The sequence below is a fragment of the Lolium rigidum genome, chromosome 3 (assembly GCF_022539505.1).
Source record: "Lolium rigidum isolate FL_2022 chromosome 3, APGP_CSIRO_Lrig_0.1, whole genome shotgun sequence".
Taxonomy (NCBI): domain Eukaryota; kingdom Viridiplantae; phylum Streptophyta; class Magnoliopsida; order Poales; family Poaceae; genus Lolium; species Lolium rigidum.
Window position 1 is genome coordinate 248,215,445 of NC_061510.1, and position 17,176 is coordinate 248,232,620.

Consider the following 17,176-nt stretch of genomic DNA (forward strand, 5'->3'; position numbering starts at 1 on the left):
CAGAAAATGTAGCCTCGTCTCCTGCAAAAGCAAACTAGAAAGAATGGTCCACCAGTTCTCGTCCCATGACGACGTGAACTCTGGAGAACTAAGCGACGGCGGGCATGTCCTTGAGCCACGCGTCGAGCGGCTTGCCGATGGAGTAGACGATGAAGCCAATCTCTCTGAGCTTCGCAGCATCGACGACGTTGCGGCCATCGAAGACAAAGGCAGGCTTCTGCATGTTGTCGAAGATCTTCTGGTAGTCCAGCTTCTTGAACTCCTCCCACTCGGTGAGGATGCAGACGGCATGGGCATCCTTGGTGGCCTCATACGCATCCCAGACCACGCTCACCTGCTTAAGTGCCGCGGGGCTGGTCGGCTGCAGGTGCATCGGGTGGTCCCAGTCAAACTTGTTCATGGCCAGGTCCCGCTGGATCTGCTCCCCGGTGACCTGGGGATCGTAGATGCTGACCTGAGCCTTGTCGCCCAACAGGCCATTGCACACATCGATGGCTGGGGCCTCCCTGGTGTCGCCCGTGTCCTTCTTGAAGGCGAAACCGAGAACGGCCACCTTCTTGCCCGACACGGTGTTGAACATGGAGGACACGACACGGTTGACGAACCGGCTCTTCTGGTAGTCATTGATCTTGATGACCTGCTTCCAGTAGTTGGCCACCTCAGGGAGGCCGTTGCACTCGCATATGTACACCAGGTTCAAGATGTCCTTCTGGAAACAGGACCCGCCAAACCCAACGCTGGCGTTCAGGAACTTGGGGCCGATCCTGGAGTCCTTGCCGATGGCGTATGACACCTCCGACACATCGGCACCAGTGGCCTCACAGAGCGCCGACATGGCGTTCACGGAGGAGATCCTCTGGGCCAAGAAGGCGTTGGCAGCAAGCTTGGAGAGCTCAGCAGACCACAGGTTAGTGGTGATGATGTTCTCCTCGGGAACCCAGTGAGCATACACCGCCTTGAGTGCCTGAATGGCCTTCTGGCCCCCAGGGGTCTCCCGGCCACCGATAAGCACTCTGTCAGGCTTGAACAGGTCATCAATCGCGGTGCCCTCGGCGAGGAACTCCGGGTTGGAGAGGATCTGGTAGTTGATGCCCTTGCTGTTGTGGGTCAAGATCTTCTCAATGGCCTCTGCGGTCTTGACAGGGACAGTGGACTTCTCAACGACGATCTTGTCAGACTTGGAGACATCAGCGATCATACGGGCAGCACTTTCCCAGTAGGTGAGGTCAGCAGCCTTGCCAGCTCCAAGACCACGGGTCTTGGTGGGGGTGTTCACCGAGACGAAGATGATGTCAGCCTCGGCGACGTGCTTCTCGACGTCGGTGCTGAAGAAGAGGTTCTTGCCCCTGCACGCCTTGACAACCTCGTCGAGGCCAGGCTCATAGATCGGGAGTGTGTCACTGTTCCAAGCATCAATGCGAGGCTTGGAGATGTCAACAACAACCACCTCAATTGCTGGGCACTTGATGGCAATGACAGCCATGGTTGGGCCACCGACATAGCCAGCTCCAATGCAGCAGATCTTCACCATCTTGTCTGCTTATAACCTGCGACAGCAAATAATGGTTTTCAGAGGATTGGAAAACAGGAGTGAAAACTTTTACTTTGATCAGACATGGTTAAGCCCATTTGTGAGTCAATAGAAGTGATCAAGATTCAGATCTCGAAAAAGCAATATGTGACAAACAATAATTAAAATGAAACGACACGCACAGACCCAGATTCTAAGAAAGCTACCCATATTAATCCTGTAAAAAACCATGAACAGTTCTGAATACTCAGATATAGGCAAACTTCACAGCATCAACTAACTTAAAGTGCAAAAGGAAAATGATCCTTGCACATCAGACTACAAGTAAGATAAATGACAGACTACATGCGAAGAGAATGACAGACTGAAATTATATCACGACGATCATCTGATCCACCAGCCATGGTAGCAATCGAAAAAAAGAAAGTGATGCTAATCTGAAGGGAGGGAAGTTAACTAAATCCATGAAATCAATGCATACTGAACAAGTTACTAATCAATCTAGGCACTACACCAGACAAGAGACAATGAATCTCAAGTGAACTCTCAGATCTGTAGACAATCTTCATTTCAGACAAGTTGAGAAAGATCAACTACAGAATGAAACCGCACTCCTCACATGATCGTGTACCAGACTACAAGCTTAATCAAAAGGTAATGCACTGGATCAGGGAGACGACCCTCACCAGATCTCAAGAACTCGAGGGAGATCTTGACAGGGACACAGCAAGAGAGATGAAACAGAGACGACCTCTTGTATTGTATTCAGAGAGAAGCTGCCTGCCTACAGGTTGTGTGCAGAGAGAAGGCTGCAACTGCTTATATACCCCTCTCCACACTACCCACCGTATTGGATCTACCCCTCCCCACTCTCCCCCCTTTGGAAAAACAAAACGTGTCAAGGTTGGTAAGAAATCATGACAGGTGAGCAGGTGTGAGTTGCATCTTACGGCAAAGTGCTCTCATGCCACCCATGAGGCCACCGGACTTCCATTAATCAATCAACCGAAAAAGGTTCCTGTGAGTCCATGACACACCACCACCCTCTTTACTTTAGCACCGTGGAGTCTAGATGCATAAACAAAAGGGTGATGCGCTGTTATGGCATGGCTCAACAGCATGTGATCAGATCTGCAAGTTCCACCACCCTACCCTCTTATCTATCACGCATTCTCTAGCTTCCGTAATTCCGTTCAATGTGCATACAAATACAATACAACTAAGGTCAAGGCATAGGGAGTCGAAATGCATAATGTACTCCGCGGTGCAGAAGTTACAGAGTTACATTCAGATGCAAGAATGACAAGCTGTATTCAGTATCCATCTGACAACCGGGAGCGGTGCAGACCTTCCAAGCCTAGACACGGCCAAATTCAGCAAAGTGGAGTAGTTGGCCCTGATGTTTGTCCCAGTCAGGGACTCAGGGGCGGACCTTAACGTCAAGGAAATGCTCTGCCTGGATCTGATTGTTCCGGGCAGAATTGGCGGCAAAATGTACAACGATCAGAGGAAGGTAGGGTTTCCTTACCAGCAAAAGGATTCGCGTTCGGAGGATCGGAGGAGGAAGAATCCGGGAGAACCGAGTTGCCCTGGTCGAAGTAGCGGGCGCGCACCGGTGGGAGGAGGACGTGGAGCCGCCGAGCCGGAGAAGGTGAGGGGTTCGGCGGCAATGGGCGCCGGAAACTGGCGGCGGCGGATCTGGGAATGCAGTTTTTTCTTTGCCAGCGGCAGTAAGTTTTTGCTGTACGGAACGGATGCAAAATTATACTAATCCCCTCCGTTCTTCAGGAATACCAGGCCACTCTCTCATTATTTATAGATAAATAAAATCAATTAATAAATAGCACGATTAATTATAATAACTTTTATTTCAGGCTAAATATTTTGCATATGGTGGCTTATCTCTATGGTTCTAGACAATCTTCATATTAACGAGCACCATTGTATCTAATCAATTCTTCTCAGCGAAAGATAGTAGCATTTTATACTTGAATATTGTATATTTGGTAGTGACCTTAAATTCAATAAAGAAGGGAGTACCACTATACATTAAACTTCGACTAATAACTTAACATCAAAATATAACTTACAGGACACCACCAAAATATTGTTGAAATATTTTTCAAGTATGAAATCAATGATATACTTTTGATGACATATAAATTATATAGTATTTTATTGGTCAAACAATTATTTAAATTCCTACCTTGAAATGCGTAGTGGTCTTATATTCAAAAAATGGACGGATTATTTCACTTTAAGGGCATTTTTGGTTTAGAGGATTTTCAAGTAATTCAATATAGTTCCAAATAATAGCTTTTTTCTACAGTGGATATTTGGTTCAGATTAATTAACCATTAAAATTTTATATATGAATTAGTTTTTTACACTACAAACCTATGTGATTTTCAGCAAGAGGTTAGGCCACTAGAAAAATTATATGCATCCCCACTAAATCTCTATACACTTATTTTGCGGTTTTCACTGCTTCATCCAAACAACTTCTCATACCAATTCATGCGTTTTCAAATCCCGTGAGATTCCATGTGTCATAACATTACAATATTCATATTCATGTGTTTTTTATGGCGGGATATAACCAGATATACTCCATCCTTGATTCAAATTAATTGACTTAACTTTGCCTAAATACGGATGTATCCAGACGCGTTTGTTAACTAGATACATCAATATCTAGACAAAGTTGATTCAATTAATATAAATCGGAAGATGTATGTTCATTGTGAAAACAATAATTACAATTGAAGGCATGTACAATGGTAGAAAAGCACCCACATCACGCACGCGCGCACACACACACCTCAACTAGTTGATTGGGGGAAGGCAGAATTGGTGGTACCCATGTCGACAAGTACACGGGCGCAAATGAGATCTTACATTAAGTTTGAAAAGTACGGCCAACTTAGCGAACCGAGAAACATGTCGTTTAGATTTGATCATATATCTTCTAAAATATAAAAGCGAGCGGTTGGGTGATAATTTCACATAATTAGACTCGATCTTTCTTAAATAATGATCATGGATCATCCAATAGGCACAACAGAAAACTCCAGCCGCACCATATCACTAGTGTGTTCATGGATTTTCGAAGGACCCAGTCGATGATCAGAACTATGGACATTGCAACGTATTTTTGAGGGACCATGTTGACGAATTGTTGCAACATTCAAACATGCAACAAAAAATTATGGACACGTAACAAATCTACATTTTGTGAGAGGAGACAAAAAAGCGACTAAAGTTGGTCACAACACAAGCAACACAAAAACACATAAGCATGAAACATAGAAAACAACACATGCAGGATCATAGATACACATTTGCAACATAAATGCAACCATCTAGCATTAAACTGTTAATGTGTACGCAACAAACAACACATACATTTTGAAGTAGTATGTGCCCCGTAAAATATCCAAATACACTACCACCCTGTCCAGTCGATTTTGTCGGCGACGAATACAGCTCACACAAGCTTTGCTGGAATTAGATCGACGGTTACCGAAGACATTCCCCACAATGTGTGCATCTTTCGGAACCCGGTTGGTGTGAGCTCGATCTCTACCATGAGGTCGCCCATCCATGGCAGGAGCTCCCGCTGCCACCATGTGGACGAAGCATGGGCAGCCCCCAGCTGGAGGAAGTGTCGAGGAGCAGACAAAGGGGAGGTGCTCGCGTGGAGACTATCCGTAGGTGGGTGAGGTGATTGTGCAACGACGATGAATCGTGCGTATGGGAAATGAAGGGGACAACTTAGGTAGGATCTGGCTTTAGATAGGATCTATGAGATCGATTTTTTTGAATACAAGAATTATGTTCGAATATTCTTAAAAAAAGTGACAACACACATCCGCGTTATATATGCAACACCAAAAAATTGCTACTTCAAATTCGACTTACATTTAGAGATCCAAAAAAGATAAGTTTGGAAGTGAATAGTGTGATATACTATTCATCCAAGATTGACAATATTCACAGCAGAATTTGTCTTTTTTGTTTTTTAAATGTAGATAGAGTTTTGACCTAATTTTTTTTGGAGTTGTAAATACAGACTATAGGTGTGTTGTAAAAAAATTCCCTATTTTTTCGCATTTTGTAAGTATGATTTTTAAGAACTGATCCTATGATCTCACCTAATAAGCTAATGAGTTGATTCTATAGAAGTCTCCTCCGGGAAATGATTGCCGGAGGAAGATGCACGAGGAGAATGCTGCAGAGCATCGACCGACAGATCGGTTGTTCGGTTCCATCGTTTCCCCAATAAAAACGTGTCCCTTGTCCCTAGAGCAGATTCTGCTTCCTTCCCTATACTCTCTCTGTCGATCTTTCTTTGGTGGAAGTTTCATCACCCAACTACCTAGATAGCACTGTATTCGATTTTTTTTTTTCAAAACGGGGAAGCCCCAGCCTCACTATATTCGGTGCTGAAGGACAATCAGGCTCATATTTACAAATGGTAACTTTGGAGATAGAGATGAACGGATATACTATAAACATTGAGAGTTTGATTCAACAGTTCCATTCTGAGATAACTTTTTCCATACTCGATTCACAATTCCTTACCAATACATATCCAGGTGGAAATGCAACCGAGACATTTACAGTTTTACATCAGCATAATCGACACATACTAGATGGTATCCAGTACGGCATAAAATAGCCAAAAAAATCAATCTCATCTTTTCCCAGCCTCACTACACCTACTAGCAGGCATGCCCCCGCACGGGCTCAACAGCGGGCTGGAGCAGAAAAACCATCGAAGCTGTACAACAAAGCTATGCTCAAGAACGCATGCGTTAAACACGCTGCTCCGACAGCACCGAAGGCCCATGCAGCGCTCACTCTCTGACATATGTTTCTCCTAGATTACGAGATAAAACAGGGCCTGCCAATAGGATACATGTACACCTCGATCGCGCGACGCCCCGCCACGAACTTGATCGTCGCTCAGACCTCGGAGAAGCAATACGGCCAACGGGCAGCACCGGAATCAGAATGCATCCTCGGCTAAAGGATTGCACAAAACATAGCTGCCCCCGTTCGGTCAGAGCTCCTGCCAATCAATGTACACTGGGTTGCCTAGCAGATTAGCACACAGCTTCAGCCGTGCGCATGTGGGATGTGTGGATTGTTGTCAGCTAGATGTGCTAGGTCCCAAGAATTTCTTCATGGCCTGGAAGAGCTGCTTCTCCTCAAAGGGTTTCGAGACGTAGCCATCCATTCCATGCTTAGTGCATTCCTCGTGAGTGGCCTGGATAACATCGGCGGTCATTGCTAAGACCGGCAGATGCCATTTGGCCTTCCTTGCCATACTGTCTGCTTCTGAACTATCGGCATCGTCTGCCTGCTCGTGTGCCTTTGCTTCAATTTCCCGTATGTGCCGGGTTGCCTCAAACCTAGCATATAAAACACAGATACATTACTTTTAAATTACATAACTACTTGTTGCTATTAATGAGTGCATATATGTGTGCAACAATTCACTGTAGATATTGACTCAAGTTAATCACCCATGAGGCCATTGGTGCTGTACACAAATGTGGCTATTTATCAGGAACGAGCACACATTTCTGTGTACTAGCTTAGGTATTATAATCTCGCAGGATTTAAAAGCACTTGCATTAATTGCAATTACTAGTGTTAGATAGATTACAAACCTATCATTGGGGATTTGACATTTCAAAAAATTATACATAGTCTTAACCATACATTAAACTGAAGTTTGGAATTTGGCCCTATTCTAATAAGCCTTTGGCATAAGAAAGATATGTACTACTACATGTTATAACTGCAAAAAAAAACTAAAACAGAAGCATATTTTCTTTAGGAAGAAACATAAAAGCGTAACTCAACAAAAAGAAAGTTGTGTAAAAGAGTTCCCTAAAAAAAGTTGTGTGAAAGAGTTTCTACAAGTGGCACTGCAGATATAATGTGTTGCGTAACATGCAAACTAAAAAGCTGCTCATGTAAGCTTACCCATCCATCTCTGGCATCTGAATATCCATTAGACAAAGATCAAACTCATGCGGGACTTGCAGAAGCTCAAGAGCATCCTTGCCACTCTCCACGCACTTCACCTTTGCCCCATATTTCTTGAGTGTACCAGCAGCCACTCTAAGGTTTACCTTGTTGTCATCAACCACCAATATGTTCTTTTCAAGAAGCAACCCGTAAAGAGAATCTGAGCCATGATGTTTTTCTTTGTTTGCCTGAGTGATATTGATACCAAGTGCTTGGAATATACAAGCTGCAAGTGAGCTTGCTTTCAAAGGCTTTGTGATGACATAATCAACTGCATATTTTGCTTTCATTTTGTCTGATTCTTCCGAGGCAAGGAGGATAACTTGCGGGAATACAGATTCACATCCATTCTGTTTCATTTCCAGAAATCTAGTATGTAAGGGGATGTCCATCTTTAAGCCCCATGAGTCACTCTCAATTAATAACAAGGAGGGTTGTTTCCTATGCGTGCTGCACAACAAATTAAAACCAAACCAAGTTATGTTGGAGAAAACTGTACATAAAAACATGTCAAATATCATAGTTAACAATCAAACTGGTAGTTGCTCGAGAAGTCCAGAATCTTACAAAACATCAACTCACATTTTTTGCTGAAAGTAAAGACTGGCTACAAAAAATATCATTCCGATAATGAAAAAATAAAAGAACTCAAGAGTATTTGTGATAATACAACATGAAAGTAATTCCAACAATGCATTCTATCAAATAATCAGAAATACGATTGACCAAGCAGCAATGTTGTGAGGAGGTCAATATTATTGCCTAGAACCATTATTGCATAACCATTTTGCATCCAAATTATTTAGGAATAACTTCTATTTAAGAAGTTTAGTATTTATAAGTATGCAAGCATGCTTCATTTTTCTTTTCTCCAAAGATGGTAACTTATCACTTCATATTGTAATCTAGGGAGCAGTGATGAAGTAAGCTGCAACAGTTAAGTACCTGTTTAGCAAAGTGCCATATCTCCCCGACAACACACCAAGTGCTAGTTCAACGGTAGCTACAGATTTACAGGCAATTCCCAACCTTTGCAAATGATACTTAGTTACTGTTGCTCTTACTGGTCTTTTATCAACCAACAGTGAAGATAGACCTTTAAAACTGGATGGCAGAGGGTGCAACAATGCAGACTTACTGACACTAACAGCATTTCTCTCACACCGTTTGAGAACAGCGGTGAATGTGAATGTGCTCCCAACCTGGGGTCGACTGACAAAGTTTATCTGACCACGCATTAGTTCAACAAGACATTGGCTAATACTTAATCCAATGCCAGTCCCGCCATAGTTTCTAGATGTTGAACTATCAGCTTGCATGAAAGGTGCGAAGACCCGGCACTGGGCATGAAGCGGTATACCTATTCCTGTATCTTCCACACTTACTACAAGAGTCACGTTGTCAGAATCAGTTCCATATGGCATCTGATTTGTCTCATGAGAAAGCAAAAACTTGAAGTTTTCCCAGCTATTTCTGCTGTCAGCAGCCTCAAAACCACTTAGCGTGTTGTGAGATACACTTAAGGATATAGCAGTTGTCTCATCATTATGTCCATTGGTACCATTCACAACTGGTTCAACCTTTGCTTCGGTAGCAAGATTTGAGTGGTCCGCTAGGTGAACTTGCACAAAAATGTGTCCCCGTTCTGTGAACTGTAACAATGTAAACACATAGAGAACAAGAATACAGCGTAAGCTATGCTGGAATTGTAAGTGTATGAAGTATGTCATTGGTAAAACTAAGCTTTCCTATCAACAGAGCATACGCCAATATGGGAATCTTAGTGGTGCGCTTCAGTGCACACTTACCTTAATTGAGTTCCCCACTAAGTTTGTAATTATCTGTCGAAACCTTCCAGGATCACCCAAGAGGATTTCAGGAACTCTTTCAGAGACATATACAGCAAGCTACAAGTTGAAAATAAACTGAATTAGGAGACCAATCAATGTATTAAGCAAGAGCATTCCTGAAATTCAGAGAATTTTATGAAAGCAAATAAACAAAGGGACATTAGAGGAAATAATGTATAGTATGATCACACTTCAACATGGCTAGTCATCTGTTCCCAATCAGTAACAGTTGAACTAACCTCAATCTTCTTCTCTCTTGACTTCGAAGAAAATAGTGAGACAACATCATCAAGGATGGACCGAAGGTGAAAAGGTACAGACTCGAGCTCTAATTTGTTAGCTTCAATTTTGGCCCTGTCAAGCACTTCGTTAATTAGGGATATTAATGCCTTTCCACAGACTTGAGCAGTTTGCGCAAAATCCCTCTGGGTTGTCTTTAGCTCTGTGTCTAATAGCATATCAAGCATCCCTACAAAACAACAAGAAAAGCTTAATTCATGCCACTTCCCTCATAAGAAAAACATAACTCTTCTTTATCAATGGCTAGAATGCAAAAAAAAAATTTGCAGGAATGGAATACATAGTCCTTGACAAAAGAATCACCTAGCACTCCATTCATGGGTGTCCTGATTTCATGAGAAACAGTTGCAAGGAACTGCCATTGATAAAGAAGAGTATGTTAGATCATAAAACTTGCAATATTCAAACAGCAAGTAACTTATAACTAAAATTGGACCTGAGATTTAGCAACATCAGCGGCTTCCGCACGTTTTTTCAGCGCTTCCATTTTCCGGAAATCTTCTTTAACACTATCATAGCGAGCCCATGCAGCATATATTATGTAGCCAATAAGCATAAATATAACGAAGAGACCAGATGGAGTAGTAATAGCGTTCCATGGAACATAAGGCTTGTTTCTGTATCTGCACATATTTATTGACAGTGTGGGATAAGAAATACAGTACAATACAAAAACTATTATGATGAAATGTATTATCAAAAGTACCTGCATATCATGTGGTGCTTTCTGAACGGATCACCGAAATCCAGCACACATATGTGCAAGGGCGAGGGGGCTCCAAGAGGAACTTCAGACCCATACATGACAAGAGGGTCTGAATGGTTTGTGACATCATAAACGTTTACCACCAACTCCTGATTGCCAGCTAGCTGCCTCAGCAGATTTTCCACTAGTGACTCTACATCGAAAGCGCCTCCAAGGTATCTGTCAGATAACATTTAGATGATTTAGGATCAGTTTCTGGCTTCTGTTGTTGCTGAGCTGTGCTGAACCATAACATTTAGATTTAGGATCAGTTTGTGGTTGTTGCCGTTGGTGAGCTGAGCTGAACTGCGGAGTTTACTTATTCAGAGGAATCTTTGCTAGTTTCAGTAAGATTTTTTTGTCACACCTCAAAAGAGGTGCTTCCAAGTTCCAACTGACTATGTGCATCCATAAATAGGAACGAATAAGTGCTCGTAAAAAGCCGGCACAATGGCCGCCAGAAAAAAAAAAGGTAAGATATAGAAGAAGCCATTTCGATCAGTCTTGTACTAGAAATGGTACCGCGAATGGTAACCATGCCGTTTTCTGATGCAAAACAAAATGTAACGGCACTATTGTGGTTTTGGCAACAAATTAGTGCGGGAAGCCTTTCTTTGTGACCACAAGTGTAAAGAGCTCACTGGCAAGTGAGAGCACCGACTCTCGACTCAGTAGTGTTAATGCGCTGTGGGAGCTATTGTGGTTTCTTTACCGGTAGCACAGAATGATTGCTGGAACAGCCAGTGGAGGTGTGGCGATGCAACATGAAATGGGAAAACCTTACCCTGCTGTGGCAGCAACGCGGTCCTCCTCCTTGGCATCGGGAGGAAGATCCACGAGGTAGACAGGAAACGTCAAGACGACGCCGAGGTGGTTCGACATGAGCCTGAACGGCCTGGTTAGGACGGCCTTCCCGGTCTCCCTGGACCTCAAAATGTTTTCTCGGTCCTCCTGCGGGCAACACAGACACCAACACCAAGCCTTAACTTCAGTAAGTTCAGTGGCAAACAAGCATCAGACTGAAACAGCAAGAAACTGAAAGAGACCTCGCCGGACATCATGTCGAGCCCCTCGATGTATGAGATGGTCTCCTGCGAGTAGATGACGGGCGCGTACTCGTCCTGCTCCGGCGACGGCTCGTGCTTCATGGTCTTGATGATCCAGCCCTGCTGCCGCTCGAATGCCTCCCTGTCGGCGTGCTTGACCCGCTGCGCGTACGCCACCCCGCTGAGCAGCGGGCGCTCGAAGGAGGTCCTGGCCGTGTAGTCCGCGAAGGTGTCCTGCGCCGTGCAGAATAGAACCGCGTTAATGAAGACAGACAGAGTAGGTCGCAAACGGCGCAACTGAAAGTCTGAAAACAGAGGTTATGTTTTAAGAAGGGGGGCTGTAGCAGAGACGCAGAGTAGCATGTCCTTCCATGGCAGGCCAGGCAGGGTTGGAAAGCTCTCGCGGGAAGTAATTGGAGCGGGAGGAGGGAGCAGAGTCAGAAGCAGGTACTGGTAGATGGTTAAGGCGGTAGGATTATGGTGATTGATGGAAGAGGTAGGCGGAAGGAGTTGAAAGACAGGCGATTAACTCCAGGCGCAGAGCAGAGCAAGTTAATTCTGCAGGGAATCGGAGCACGGAAGCAGGAATACGCCGCAGCAGTGGAACTGACTGACTAGGGAAGCAATAACTCTCTGGAGAAGCTCGCCGTACATACACACACATGGAGGATTTGTTGTCGTCGTCGGAGGAGGGTTGTGCCGTCGGAGGGTTAGCGTACCTGGTCTAGCGCCGGCGGCTGCTTCTCGTAGTTGAATGTTGCGACGAGTATGGCTAGCGCGTGCACGTGGTTGACGGAGACTGCGAACTGGTCCTGCAGCATCCTTGCCCGCTCCTCGCACATGCAGACGAGCCCCTCCTCTGCCTTGCTGAGCGCCTTGTGGCGGAAGTCCCAGTGCAGGCCGAGCCAGAAGGCGGAGAGCGCGAGCACGTAGAGCGCCACCGCCGCCTTCACCCGCCACCCCGTCCGCTTCCCCGCGTTCGCCGCCTCCTCCTCCTCCGCGGCCGCCGCGGCAGGAGCCGCCGCGGGAGCCGGGTCCTCTGCCCCCATCCCGGCCGGCGCGCCCAATTCACATGCGCCTGCCAACGCGAGAAGAGCGCGGGAGGGGGACAGGACAGCGGCGCGGTGCTGCGCCTGATAGAGAGAAAGAGAGAGGCGGAGAGGGAGGCTGGAGGGTCGCCTTTTTGGTCCGTCGTCCTGGCTGCTGCTCCGCTTTGGTCTGTGTCTGTGGGTGTGTGTCGCTTTTGGGCGAGGGGTAGGAGACGAGACGGGGCGAGAGCAGCAGCAGCAGCCACGGCAAGGCGTCGTCGCTCGTCGGGTGGTGAAATCGAATTTTCTGGATTTCACGAGATACGCCCCGATTTATTTAAAATAACCCGCCTTCCTTTTCCCCGCTCTCCCCATCCCGGACGAGGCGACGAGGGCAGGCAACGACGACGACGACGAGCCACTGGCCACTGGGCAGGCAAAGCCGCAAAAGGCATACGGCCCCCCCTGCAGCTGCCCTGTTGCTTTCTTATCCCCAACCCCACCCCATCCATCGACGGACGGCACCCCGTCTCCGCCCGCCCGCCGCCACCCCACAGGGAACGGTCAGCGTTTGCTCATCGCCACGGACGGAACGGGAACGGGGTGGGTGCGATTCCTTCCTCGCCGTCGCCGGGGATACGGCGATTCTGCCGGATTTCCCAAGTGGGGGTGGGGACGCGCTGCCGCCTGCACTAGTTGTTGCGCGCCCCGCGCGCGTCGCGGTCTCGCCGATTTCTTGTTTTTGTTTTCTCGCCGATTTCTTGTGTGAGCAGGGTGGGCCCCGGCCCGGTGCAAATCTGGGGCGTGGGCCCCGCGAGCGGTCCATAATCGGAGACGGACGGAGAGAGGTGACAAGGTGGTGGTCACTAGTCAACAGTGCTCTCCCGCCTCGGACATATCTCCTTCCGATCTGCTTTTACTTTTTCCGATCGCCCATCATCTTCTTTTAGCAGTGGTAAGAAACAAAAGGGTATTGGTGGTTTACCTGATGGAATTATTCCGTTATCGGAGTATACAAGAGATCGGATAAGGGCCGTGGTTCATGGCGCTTTCGAGTCGAGATGCCATGCCGTCGCACGATCGAGTGGCTCAGCATTTTTCCAAGCCTCTCCTCCTAGTTTTGTGATTGCACGAACATTTAAAGGCACGGAAATTTCAGTCCTACAAGCCATTTTCAGCACAAATTTGGGCTCGTGCGTCCCTCTCTTCTTTTCGCCCGTCTTGCCATCTAAAGGTACACACGCAACTTGACGGTCAAAATTGCATTGGGAGTGTCCCTCACAATTGTCGGCATCGACTCACAAAGCCTCGTTGGCGATGGTGCTCTTTTGGATCTTGCAATGGTGGAGGCTCGGCGTCTTTTCTTGTGTTCGTCTCGGCGGCGTTGGAATTGGACGGCGGCCGTTGGCTATGGTGGTTGCAGGAAACCCTATGGATCGTTTTGTATTTCTCGATCTTTTAGGATTTTATCTGCAAATTCAGGATAATCATTTTATCCCGGTTTGTCTTTTAGTTTCCACATGTGTTGCTTCATGTAACTTGATTTTCGATTAATGAAATATGTGGTTGCTCTCAAAAAAATTGTCGGCATCGCTAGTTTTGGTCGTTGCTCACCGGCAGCCAATCCTATTGTCGGTGTCCTTGCACGCATTTGCCGCCGCCTGGGCGGCCTATTCGCCGCACGTCGCCGGCCGATCCAGGACCTGTTCAGCTATCTTCGCGGCTGAATTTGAGGTATGAAATTGGACCTGCGCCCATTTGCACCGGCATAGATATTGGCTAGTGGCAAATATATGATCATTGTCTCACCGGCATATATGTATCTAACTCTGTCAATAAAATATTTCTACAACAACATCATCGACACATCGTTGGGCGATGACACGGAAGGTGATTTCCAACTAATGATGGTCCTGTGGCTGCCTCTAGGCCAAAAGGACAATGTTGATCAGACAACCGGTTTCATGTCCGCGATGCGACCCTAACGAATCAAAATAGACACCTTTGGTAGTTGCAAAGCTTTCATTGATCTTGTTGATAAGTATACCTGGGCATAGTTTGGGACGGGCCGGGCTTTGGGGTGGCCCTAACAAAATAGGTCGATAGGTCCTTTCCGCCGGTGGGGGGACCCGATACACCTGCAATCGGTCCACAGATGGCCGATCGGTTCGCCGACAACCGATCGGTCGACGCATGTCCGACCAAGTCACATAATCGAAAATGGTTCAAATCGCGTGACATTCCCGGAAATTATAAAATAATTTTTATTATTTAAAACAAATCGCGGAATTTCATTGGGTTCTTTCTTAGATCTAGATGGAGTGAAATAGTGAAATAGAATAAAAAAAAGACCTTTCGGATGAAAATGGAAGAATAGTATAGTATGGAATATATCTCACTTGGACAAAATAAATTAAAATAAATTAAAAACAATTTTCTCTTATCCTCATTTGTTCCTTTCTTTAGATAAATACTCAAAAATACCCTTACAATAACAAATCCAATTTCGAGGGGACTTCCTCTCTGTGTTGAGAAAACTTTTCTTCCTCCAGTTATTCTTCCACCCCGAATAGTTATACTAAATTTTATACATATTTATAATTTTCTATTATATGTTGTTATTAACAAAAATATATTTTATATACTTAATTAGCAGTATTACCCACAACAATGACGTCAAATATTAATTGTTGTGATCGTAATTGTAAAATTGCAATGTATATCTAGAGTTGTGCTTAATTTAACACGTACTTGTAATAGATTAAATTAGCCTTTCTTTTCTTTCATGAGACAATCCCCCTAAACAAAGTACTAAAATATATTAAATGGCAAATAAAAACAAACGAAAACACACACGCCTAATTATTTTTTAATTTTATATTTACCTAATTAAATCTTATATGTATTTTTATCTAAGAGTTCTTATCTATTTCAACATGTTACATATACCGATAGATATTTCAAAGCATGCTTCCAAACGAATATCTTAATATAGGCTTGTAGTGTATGAGTGGATAAGGAAATTTACAGAAATTTCTGGAGTGGGTCTTATTCGCAATTTTCTTTTACTTTTTTTTAGTTAAAAATGTGAACTTTTGTTGTGTAGTTACCTGCGACCCTAGGTAAGAAAAATCATATAGATCTTTATTAGTTTGTATAGTCCGACGCAAAAAAAAAACCCTAGGCCCAAGCCCGACCCGGCCCGACCGTCGGGCCTAGAATTTAGGCCCAAGCCCGACCCATCACAAAAAATACCCATCGGGCTTCAGGCCTCGGGCCAGGCCTCTTCCTTATTTGGCATATTTCTAAAGCCCAGGCCTAGCCCAGCGCAACCATTGAGCCTAAATCTTTGGCCCAGGCCCGGCCCACATGCATGCTCGGGCTGGCCCAAGCCCAGGAATTTTAGGCCGGGCCGGGATTCCCATGGCCATATATATTGATAAGTACTTGCGAATGAGCGAGACCACACTCCTTGAGTCGACGTACAAGTTCTACAAAGCCCTGATTGTGGTGTTTGGCGAGGTTTACCAGAGAGAGCCAACAACTGATGACCTTGGCTAGTTGTTGGAAGCATAGATTATATTGGGAGTGGACAAACTGTTACTTTGCTTGGCAGGGACATATATATAGTGGACGTGCACAAGGATACAATGTAATTCTTAAGGTTGTTGAAACACACAATCAATGGATTCGACGCTCTTTTCGGCATGGCAGGCTCTCACAGTGACATCAACACGCTCTAGCGCATCAGGTATTCTCTAGGCTAGAAAAAAGCAATGCTCTAGTGGTTAACTATCAGATCAATGGACATGCATAATGCCTATTATATATCTAGCTAATGACATCTACCCAGATTGGTCCACACTTGTGAAGATAATCCGTGCTCCTGAAGAAGCGAAGAAGAAGAGGTTTGCCAGATACCTAGATTTGTAGGAAGGATGTGGAACATGCTTATTTTGTTTGCTATAATTTCAGTGGTTTATTGTTCGGCACCCCCTAAAACATGGAGCGTTGAGACCATGTGCCAGGTGATGACTGTTTGTGTGATCTTGCACAACATAATCGTTGAGGATGGGAGTGATGCATGCCTTTTTGACTAAGGGTAGCAATTTCAGGGTTGCGTCGTAGCCTAGACCAACAACATTTGAGGAGTTCCTCCAAGTGCATCATGAGATTCCGTGATCGCTAGACTCACAATTGACTTTAAACGGATTTAGTTAAGCATCCGTGGACATTGAAGGGAAACCACTAAATCATCTCATTTTATTTATTATCATGTGTGAACTATGTTGTTTATTTGCCAAACTACATTGATTGTGAACTATGTGTTTATTTATATGTAAACTATTTAAATTAATTTAGTCGCAATATTGTTATTTTTCACTCATACGGATCAACTGGGTGAAAATAAATCAAATTAGCCAGCCCAGCGTGAACCAAAATGCGTGAGGCCACAGTGGTGCCTGCAACCTAAAAAGACAACATTAACCATACAATCGATTTTATGTCCGTGATCCAACCCAAATAAATCAAAACAAATATTTTTCACGTTAGAAATTGTTCGGGCGGCCGAAGATGCCACACGTAGCATGTGTGGTGGTCGCGGCAGGATCTCGTCAACAACATGTACGTAT

General features: G+C 45.0%; 2 protein-coding genes across 3 annotated transcripts; both read right to left on the reverse strand.

Annotated features, from left to right (window-relative positions):
* Positions 1–8: 8 nt before the first annotated feature.
* On the reverse strand, positions 9–3,195 carry LOC124699277 (UDP-glucose 6-dehydrogenase 4-like). Of its 2 annotated transcripts, none has more exons than XM_047231603.1 (2): positions 3,060–3,195; positions 9–1,547 (listed from the first exon to the last, which is right to left on the reverse strand). In XM_047231603.1, exon 2 carries the CDS (start codon positions 1,529–1,531, stop codon positions 89–91), a length of 1,443 nt encoding a protein of 480 aa, XP_047087559.1. In that variant the 5' UTR covers positions 1,532–1,547; positions 3,060–3,195; the 3' UTR covers positions 9–88. The 2 variants fall into 2 exon arrangements, with proteins under 2 accessions (XP_047087559.1, XP_047087558.1); XM_047231602.1 differs by lacking the exon at positions 3,060–3,195 and adding an exon at positions 2,218–2,317.
* A 2,898-nt stretch (positions 3,196–6,093) lies between these two features.
* On the reverse strand, positions 6,094–12,563 carry LOC124696329 (probable histidine kinase 4). Its single transcript, XM_047229062.1, has 11 exons — positions 12,234–12,563; positions 11,515–11,748; positions 11,253–11,419; positions 10,430–10,648; positions 10,160–10,346; positions 10,027–10,078; positions 9,663–9,892; positions 9,382–9,480; positions 8,519–9,225; positions 7,529–8,023; positions 6,094–6,948 (listed from the first exon to the last, which is right to left on the reverse strand). The coding sequence occupies exons 1-11, from the start codon at positions 12,561–12,563 to the stop codon at positions 6,687–6,689; spliced, it is 2,982 nt and encodes a 993-aa protein (XP_047085018.1). The 3' UTR covers positions 6,094–6,686.
* Between the last annotated feature and the right edge of the window lie 4,613 nt (positions 12,564–17,176).

Excerpts from the sequence above, each read along its gene's own strand:
- LOC124696329 (XM_047229062.1), bottom strand. The coding sequence starts at position 12,563 with ATGGGGGCAGAGGACCCGGCTCCCGCGGCGGCTCCTGCCGCGGCGGCC. Across the intron at positions 9,481-9,662 it reads CAAGAGAGAAGAAGATTGAG|CTTGCTGTATATGTCTCTGA; the intron begins GTTAGTTCAACT and ends TTCAACTTGTAG. Across the intron at positions 8,024-8,518 it reads TATGGCACTTTGCTAAACAG|CACGCATAGGAAACAACCCT; the intron begins GTACTTAACTGT and ends TTTGTTGTGCAG.
- LOC124699277 (XM_047231603.1), bottom strand. The coding sequence starts at position 1,531 with ATGGTGAAGATCTGCTGCATTGGAGCTGGCTATGTCGGTGGCCCAACC.